General features: G+C 41.1%; 1 protein-coding gene across 11 annotated transcripts in view; it reads left to right on the plus strand.

The window, feature by feature from the left end:
• LOC128703633 (band 7 protein AGAP004871) overlaps positions 1 to 10,000 on the plus strand; it is a 478,066-nt gene that overhangs the window by 458,507 nt on the left and 9,559 nt on the right. The window contains exon 7 of one of the 11 annotated variants that reach the window (XM_070101320.1): positions 9,923 to 10,000. This exon is cut by the window's right edge and continues 28 nt beyond it. The exons of the other annotated variants lie outside the window; for them this stretch is intronic. Coding sequence (XP_069957421.1) covers positions 9,923 to 10,000 — 78 coding nt within the window. The remainder of the gene's footprint in view (positions 1 to 9,922) is intronic. 11 annotated transcript variants of the gene reach the window in all.

A 10,000-nucleotide genomic window follows, 5' to 3' on the forward strand; every position in this document is an offset into this window, starting at 1 on the left:
CTTGTGGAACACTTGCCCCAATAGGATGTCTTGCTGATTCCGTTCCATTGAGAACTACACTTAGAGATCTACCGTGAAGGTAGTCACTGAGGAGACATAGCGTAGAGCCTGCAATTCCCAGTGCTTGAAGTTTTGCTAAGAGGCCCTGGTGCCACACCCGGTCGAAAGCGCCAGCAATGTCCAGTGCTACCACACAGCTGACTTTGGATTCATCCAGTGACTGGTGCCACTTAGTGGAGAGGTTTAACAACAGATCAGCAGCAGAGTAACCTTTCCTGAAGCCATATTGACGATCACAAAGTAGTGAGTGGTAGTCAAAAAACTCTGTCATTTGTCTTGAGATTATTGTCTCAAGGATCTTACCAGTGATTGACAGGAGTGACACTGGTCTGTAGTTGCTGATTTCTGCTCTGCTCTTCTTTTTGTGAACAGGGACTACATTTGCCTCTTTCCATAGAGAAGGCCATTTACACTGTACTAGGCAGTGCTGAAAGATGCGAGTTAGAGGTGCTGCTAGCTGGTCTGCACATCTCAACAATCTTGGGCTCAACTTGTCTGGGCCCACAGCCTTTTCTTGGTCAAGCGATTTAAGTAGGAAATGCACCTCCTCCTGCCTTATTGTCACCACTGACAGTTTTGACACAGTTCTTGCAGCTAGCCAAGGAGGGTCCCTTGCTGGATCAGGAACTTGCATTTTGGTAGCAAAGTGTTCAGCAAAGAGGTCCGCCTTCTCTTGACTACTAGTAGAGGTGGTCCCATCCTGTCGATTTAGAGGTGGAATAAGTTCATCAGGCAGATAACCTTGTCTGTCCTTGACCAGGGACCACCAGGTTTTGGAGCCTACCCTACCTGATGCTAACTTTCTTTTAGTGTCCACCTCCCATTTAGCAATGGCCCACTTTTGAACATCACCCATATGCCTACAGGCTTGCATGTGCAAGTCCCTGTTATAGGTGGTAGGATGTCTCTTATACCTTCGCCATGCTTTGTACTTAGCAGTAGCAGCCTCTCTACAACGAAAGCCAAACCAAGGCTGATCTGTAGGCTTCGTCACATATTGCCGGTGAGGAATGTGTTCTTGTTGTAGATTAAGGATGTGTCCAGTGAAGGCTTTCACTTGGTTGTCAACATCCCCTTGGAGAAGAGCATTCCAGTCGGTGGTGGCGAGCTCAGAGCAAAGGGCTGGCCAATTACCTCTTTCCCATAGCCAGGTTGTGCGTGTGGACTCCTCACCTCGTTCTGTTGGGATCTTAAGTGTAGTAAAAACTGCCTTGTGGTCAGACGATCCAACGTAGCCGAGGGGTTGACAAGTGACTATGCCTTCTGCCAGATCACTCACTACTGGGTCAAGGGAGGAGCCAGAGATATGAGTAGGGAAATCAACAAAGTTTCTCATGTCAAACACTGCAAGAAGGTCATCAAAGTCCCTCTGTATAAGGTGCTGGTTGAGGTCACCAACAATTATAATATGTTGACAGTTGTGTTGTAGCAGAAGGGAGTCAATATTTTCCATTAGGAAGTTGATAGGGTCTGCATGTTGCCACTGAGGTCTGTACATTGCACATGCTAGTACAGAGGTACTAGTGTTTATACAGAGCCTGAAGAACATCATTTCAAGATGTTTAGGGGTGGCAACATCAATGTGCTGGGCATGAACACTTTTAGAGAAGCACACAGCAACACCTCCTCCTTGCCCTTGCCTGTCTCTTCTCATCCATGAGGTGTAGCCAGCAATTCTTGCAAAATTTTCTGGAGTCCTGTCATCCAAAAATGTTTCAACAACAGCTATCATGTCGGGACGTCGAGTGTTCACAAAGCTATGTGTGAGCTCTCCAACATTAGTAATGAAACCTCTAATGTTGGCCGACAGGATGCTGATAGACTGGCTCCTCATGATGAAGTGGTCAGCTTGAGGTGGTGGGTGTGTAGGGAATGTAAGGTGCCTGCCCTTGAGAGAGGTAGGGTACTGAGGCAGCTGCAGGGATGTAGGTCTGTGGTCTTGTATAAGGCACAATCCCACCTGCTGGGCTGGGATAGGAGTAGCTAAGTGGGTGACGTGTGAGAGTGTTCACCAATTCAGAGATCCTGCTGGTTTGTTCTGAGAACAGGTCTCTAAACAGGTGGCCCTGTCTGTCAAGTTCCTTTTTCTTCCGACACTGGTCCTCCTTGTGTCCTTTCTTGTAGCAGTAATTACACCTGGTATCTCGCAGGCAGTTGTTGGCAGTGTGCCCCTTCCGGTGACAGCGAGAGCACAGCCTAGGTGCCTGGGAGGGTGGACTAGGATTTGTTGCACCTCCTGTGTTTTGCAGATTTGTCCTCAGATTCTGCCGCTGGAACTGTGTTAGTGGAGGATGAGACGGCTGTAGATGTCTTCCTCCTCCACGTCCTCCTCCTCTCTCCCTCCCTCTCTCTCTCTTTCTCTCTCTCACACACACACACACACACACACACACACACACACACACACACACACACACACACACACAGGCTAATCACAGTGAAAACAGTCAAAAAGTCATGTAAATACTTTCGACCAAAGGACATAATCGAAGAGTGAGAAAGAGGAGAGCAGTGTGATGGTTTTCCTACGTGATGATTCTCGACTTAGTGGGTTACAGAGAACAAACTGGCAGATGTTAGAACCTTATCCACAATTCTCAGTAGGATAAGTAAGACGCATGTGCAACAGTTAAGTGCCTTTATTCCGAAACGTTTCACCAGACGATGAAATTAGTCCATAACCCTCGAAGACGTAATTTTGAGGTGGTCAGTCCCTCAGCCTGATATTGTGAGCTCTACTCCAGGGACTGACCACCTTAATACTACGTCTTCGGATGTGATGGTCTGATTTCATTACATTTCTCCTCCTCACGTATTCGACTGAGTAAACCTACTACGTAGGCGAAACGCTTCAGAATAAACATACCTAACTGTTGCACATGTGCCTTACTTATCAACTCCTCGGTATTGTATACTATTATCATATTCACATTCCCACTAGGACTTTAGGAAAGGTGAGGTCGCTGACACCATCTCAGTTGACATGTCTACCAGGCATCCAGTATTTCTTGCCTAGTTTTACTGAAATATTCACTAGAGAAGTGATCCGTAGATGACTATAACCACAGGGAAAGTTACTGACATTCAACTAGGCTGAGCTTTTCACTTCTCAAGTGAATATCCCAATAAAACCATACAAAATGTGATTAATTGACCTTAAAACTAAAAGGGAAAAGTCATTCTTAGATCACAGTGATTATTCAAGAGATATTTGAACGCTGATATTGTAGCCTAGCATAACAGCAATAACTAAAATGTTAAATATTAGATATCAGTGTTCTAGTGTGGACTCCATGTTGTGATCTTCTCAAACATCCACTTTAATAAAACATAGACTATGAAATGTATCAATAAGAATTTAGGATCAAATAGTTTATATAATTACAAGGAGTAACTTGACATCAGAATCCCCACTAAAGTTGGGTGAGGCGAGTTCGAGTTGGCCAACCTGGAATTTTTAAGGGGCTTAGGCCTATTCGGCTGGCGAAGGAGAGAAAAAAACAGTTGTCCTTAAGGGTCCTACAAAGCACTTGAGGTGAGAAATTTTAAGTTAGGTTAGGTAAGATTTGATAAATTAGACACATATGCAACACTTGGGTATCTTTAATGAGGAAACGTTTCGCCACACAGTGGCTTCATCAGTCCATATACAGGAGAGTGGTACAGAACAGAAGGAATTTGAGGTAATCAGTCCCTCAGCCTGGAGTCGATGCAATCAGTCCATCAATCCTGAAAAGAATACAGGTGTTATCACATTTGATAAATCCAAATGTGGAAGTATGTCATGCCTAAATATTAGGCAAATGAAGAATTTCTTGTATTAAGATGTTGCTGTGTCTGACAGGAATGTAGATAAATGGTTCAGAGAACATCAGACTACTCCTGTTCTTCAAAGGGATGTTAGGAAGCATTTCTTCAGTCACAGTAGTCAGGAAGTGGAACAGTCTGGCGAGTGATGTAGTGGAGGCAGGAACCATACATAGCTTTCAGAAGAGGTATGATAAAGCTACTATTCTCCTTTGTATGGACTGATGAAGCCACTGTGTGGAGAAACGTTTCCTCAGTAAAGATACCCAAGTGTTGCACATGTGTCTGGACATATAATGACCTGCCTTTTGGTCATCTGACCGAGGCCTTCCACTTGCTCACCCGTCCACCCCTTTAAAAATTTAAGTAATAATTATAAGCATAAAAATGGCCGTCTGGTTATACATCCCTGGGGAACTAGTTCTTGTTGAGGCAAGAGGCCTAAGAGTGTTGTTGATATGAAGTGTAACATTAACAAATATAACTGAGAAATACAAGTTAGGTAATATTTACAAAGTATTCAGGGAAATCGGTTTGCTGGACTTGAGTTCTGAAGGTGGGAGGCACAGTGCTTGCACTCTAAATGTAGGATTGAGGATGTTGCAGTTCAGACCACCATCTGAATGGTGATGTCGGAGCTTCTAACAAGACAGCGACTGAACGAATGACAGTTAATGCGTTTCCTCTCTGCGTTATCCTACCTCTGTGGGAGACGGCCGGCGTGTTAAAAGCTTTAATAGCTGGTCTCAAGCTGTCGCCCGCCTCTGTGGGTGATCAAGGGGCGACTGAATGGGTATCTTCCAGGTTCCATCCAGCTCTCTTGAATCTTGAAACTTGTACTCTGGTCTCCATAGAGACTGTGGAAACAAGGCTTCGCTCTCTCTCTGAGCTACAACCTCGTGATATTTCTACTTGTAGAATACTGTGCAGTATATTCTGTACTTTTTTCGTACGCCTTAACAGTGTCAATAACCACAATACACAAATAACCCGCACATAAAAGAGAGAAGCTTACGACGACGTTTCGGTCCGACTTGGTCCAAGTCGGACCGAAACGTCGTCGTAAGCTTCTCTCTTTTATGTGCGGGTTATTTGTGTATCGTTCCAGTCACGGTATTGTGCCTTTTTGTTATTTATCAATAACCACAACTTCGCCACAGTCACCTACCATAACCACCAGTACCATATAACACTATAGCCAATACCACACCCGTCACCAACACCACAACATCTACGACACACCATTACCATACAACAACAACCACCACCGTAACTGTCACTACTACCACCACCACCACCATCACTACTACAGCTACTGCCACCACAAATCTCTCCACCAACATAAACAGCATCACCACCACTACCCTCCCTCCCTCCTCCCTACAGCACCGCGGTTGTTTATCATAAGATTCGTTAGCTTCTCAGATTCATTAATCATATAAAATTATATTTAAGCATACGAAGCAAATTCATAAGTTTCTTTCACGTTCCTTGAGTTGTTTACAGTCGTTTTCTAAAACTTTGTAAGTCAAGAATTGATAAATCAAAACATAGCATTTTGAGTATTTTTTCTAGATATGGTTAACACATATACATGCATACACACAAATTTAATATAACATAAATGCCGTTTCTCAATTAATGCTTGTTTTTTGTTGGCCATATAAACACTGAAAAATATTTATCGTAAATTAACCATAACCTAACCAAATAAATCAAGCATAACGTGATTACCCTTAATAGGGAAATTAGTATAAATTAAATGTAAATCAACGGTATATTTATTATAAGTAGATATCATTACTCTAGGGGTACACCGAATATACGTATAATGCTTTTACCTATCAATTCGCTTCTCTGTTGAAATCCCAACTTATATAAGAACTAACATGCGAATCTGAGGACACTATGAATATCTCCTTTATGGGGTGACATCCGTCTGTAACCTTTCTCAGAGGAAATAACCTGCTGTATGAAGTTTCGACACTTCCAGAAGCACTCCCTCGTCAGAGTTTAGGTTGCTTTTAAAAATAATGAATAAAATCAAAGTTGAGGCAAGTTCATTTATATAAGGTCCATGGAAATGGGAAGCGAGAATGACCTTTAAGTTACCCCCCTATAGTAAAGTTTCTCCTGAATACCAGACTTGAACACAAGGTATACGTTAGTGAAGGTCAAGTTGACAGAGAGACGCAAGAGAGGTGACATGATGGCGAAGGCCTCTTGTTCCAAGAAATTAGAACCTCCTTTTTCTTGTTAAAAATACTACGGCAGAATGAAAAATATTACTGAGACGAAGGTTGGCTTGGAGACCAAGTTTTTTCAAGTTTATAAAAAGTTCATTGTAAGTAGAAGTATACATAGTTGGGAGAGAAGGTTTCGAGGGGTCGAGGTGTGACCTTGACTATGTCAGAACAGGAGGAGGGCGGTGTGTGCTTACGAACACGTGAGCCAAGGCGTCTTGCCAAATGGAAAATTCCCTGGTTCAGGGTGAAGGTGTCTGTGGTATGACTGAAGTGCCGACTCCAAGCATTTCCTTTCGATTCCGGCAGAATTAGAAGACAATGCTCCGAATCAGCTCCACATCACACCACAGACACCATCACCCAAAACCAGAAAACTTTTCAGCCAGTGGGACCCCTGACGCGTCAGCATGCACTACCCTCTAAACGTGAGTCAGGTTCGCTCATCTCTCCTAGTCACCTGCTCTCTCGACTATATAGTCGTACACTTATACTTACCAACTTACCAAGCACTCACTGTAGGCTTGAACAAGCCGGTCTGGAAGTGAAATGTTGGATGAAAACAATTCTCATATGCATTAGTGTCTCTCTTATCAATTTGTGGGTTTCACAACCTCTTCCCCAGTTCCCTTCTCTGAGTTGGATCAAATCTTATCACCTCCTGTTTACGATAAACATGCGCTGTATTTGGCCTACGAGTTCATAAAGTTTATCGCTTCCCCAGTATTAAGATAAAAATGAGATTCGACAGAGGTTCGCTGTATCTTAGTTCGGTGCTTCACAAGACAGTCTCCTTTGTGAGGAAAGATTCTTGCTGAAGGAACTTTTGTTGGGACAACGTTTTAACATATTTAAGCTCCTAATTAAGTAATGCTAAAGATCTTAACATATCGAAACGTTGTTCTAATATAAGTTCTTTCTGCAAAGGTCTCTTTTCTTCACTAGTGTCACAGCAGAACATTTGGATCCAAGACAAACTCCTTTACATTTAATTTAGGTACTTGAGTCTTCGGGATAACCTCCTGATCTGAATCGTAAACGAAGCTCAAGTTAGGGACAGAAAGATACTTGAAACCCGGTGGAGAAGGGTTAGAGGAAAATAGAAATCAACATAGGTACTGATAGGTACCTGAACTAAGCCGGAGAGAAGATACTAGCTAATAAAAGCCTAGAGCTGACCTGAGAGATGGATGAAGAGATAAAATGTAAAGCAATGAAAGTTTAGAGAGGAACTGTGAGGTAGATATCTGTGTTGTGCTCGTAATATTATATATATATATATATATATATATATATATATATATATATATATATATATATATATATATATATATATATATATATATATATATATATATATATAACCACCCCCCAAAAAATGAAGTTGGTACATTTTTGACATTTGGTAAAATATCTGAACTCTACCTATCTGCACAAATACATAAAGAAATTGTGCTATTGAGAAAATATTGACACCAGTTTGCAAAACATTCATTGTTGAATGATAGTTATGAAAATGCTTGCAATCCCTTCATTATAATGGAGGGACTTCAATCAATAGGTCACTAACTTCCGAGATGTCGAGGAAAACGCAACCATACTTGTTACTTGGGATCAACTTTTGTTATTTTTTTTTTTTTTTTTTTTTTAGAGAGAGAGAGAGAGAGAGAGAGAGAGAGAGAGAGAGAGAGAGAGAGAGAGAGAGAGAGAGAGAGAGAGAGAGAGAGAGAGAAAAAGTCACGCTATTTATGAGTTTTGGCATATGAGAGGAGTGTTTTTATACAGTTACCGCAGTGATAAATCCGTTTTCTATGATGTTAATAAACCAGAGAAAGCGAAAAATTATTATCTTATGGGTACACTATTGTAGCGCTCTGCTGACGTCCACTCCTCAGATAATGTTATTTTTTCTTCATTTGAAGTTCTGTATTATGTTTGTATGGTATTTATTTTATGTCTAATATTATTTTGGAAGACAAGTAATTGAAAAATGAACACAGTCATCAATAATCACCCAAATATACAACATTTTATAGCGACATAAGGGGCATACTTCTTCTCAGTACTATCGAGACACCTTCCTTGCTTATCTCTGGTCAGTCATAATTGGTCTTACTTTGTAACGAGGCCAACATTTTGTGGTATCACCACAAAAAAATGTTGTAGTGACAATAATTCGTTGTAGAAACATCGTACGAAGACAAGACTTACACCGAAACGTTGCCAGATTGAAGTATTTTTCTGTACATTTAACTAGTTTTTCGATATTTTTTTTTTTACCGTCCCCCGCCGCGCGGTTTGTGCCCCATTATGCACCTAAATTTCTCAAGCCTTGTTACCTGCAGTAACTTTCACTGTTTATGGGTTACAAAACCCCTTTAACACCATCTAATTAGAAAAAAACATTTTTAAACATGGGGGATACACATTTTTTTCCCCTTCACGTATAGGTTACAGCAACAATTTTAATACCTGGGGCTGAAATAATTATATAAATACCTGTGATACTCGTTTAAACACTTGAATACTTTAATACCTATTTTAATTTCAAAGAGTTACAGCAACAGTTGTGTCACGAGGGTTACATATGTACTTTTCCCTTCTAAAAACTATTTAAAAGATTTTCCTTCCGTATAATATATAATTTTGATCACTTGTCTGTTCACAAATTTGTTTCAGAAGCCATAGTTCCAGTAATTTCGTAAAAATCAATAAATCCATGTAAATATGAATCGCTTTGATGTTGAAAGACTTGGTTTAACTTTTGATCTAAAAAAAAAATAATTCATGTGTGTTTTCATGTATTTATCTAGCTTATATTTGCAGCTACCCAAACTTTTAGCTTCAATAACCCTAGTGGGTAGATTGTTCCACTCATCAATCATATTTCCCAACCATGTCCATCCATACAGCTCCTGAACCCATGTGGAATCCAACATAAGCAAGTTGGTACTATTTATCTTGACGGATGAGCACCTGTTCCTTCCATTAGCTGCTGTTCCTTTGTGGGTCACAAAATGTTATGCAGGGTTCTGCATGACATTGTAATGTACATATAGTGGAGAAGTGTGCCATAATAGTATGAATGTTATAATTGTAAAGAATAATTTTATAATTCATAATGTGCTTTTGGGGGTACTGTAAAGTAGGTTAAACTATAATTATAAAATAAATCCTGCTAGGGATTTATTTTCCAACTATGTTTGGGTACGCTGGGTAAGCGTGGCTGGGGGGAGTCACGTGGAGTCAGCATGGTGTGGAGGCTGGCGTCGGAGATGCTGTGTGTTTAAGCTAAGTTTGTAGTTGTGTACTCCTTTTGTTTAACCAACTCAAGCCATAGGCTCTTCTATGGCTTACCTGTATGTTCACCTAGGCTCTGACATGGTCAGGGTGCTGTGGGATGAGTGAGGAAATAAGAAATGGGGTTTGTAGTGGAGTAGTGACGGCCTGGCGCTGACTAGGCCTAGTGGTTATGGCGGCTGGACCTCCAGCCACGCTTACCCAGCGTACCCAAACATAGTTGGAAAATAAATCCCTAGCAGGATTTCTTTATAATTATAGTTTAACCTACTTTACAGTACCCCCAAAAGCACATTATGAATTATAAAATTATTCTTTACAATTATAACATTCATACTATTATGGCACACTTCTCCACTATATGTACATTACAATGTCATGCAGAACCCTGCATAACACAAAACCTATGGCTTCCCCAATGCCTATTCGAACGTCAGTGGGTCCCAAATATTTCCGCACGTTAGGTCCAAAATATCACCGCTTGATCTCTGAGATTTTCTTCCTTCCTACAGCTGAGGTATCTGCAGACCCTAAGCTCCATCTCTTCGGAAAAGAATTCGACTATTGTGTTCCCGCTGCCCATTGACTTT

The sequence above is a fragment of the Cherax quadricarinatus genome, chromosome 76 (genome assembly GCF_038502225.1).
Source record: "Cherax quadricarinatus isolate ZL_2023a chromosome 76, ASM3850222v1, whole genome shotgun sequence".
In the NCBI taxonomy this organism is placed as follows: domain Eukaryota; kingdom Metazoa; phylum Arthropoda; class Malacostraca; order Decapoda; family Parastacidae; genus Cherax; species Cherax quadricarinatus.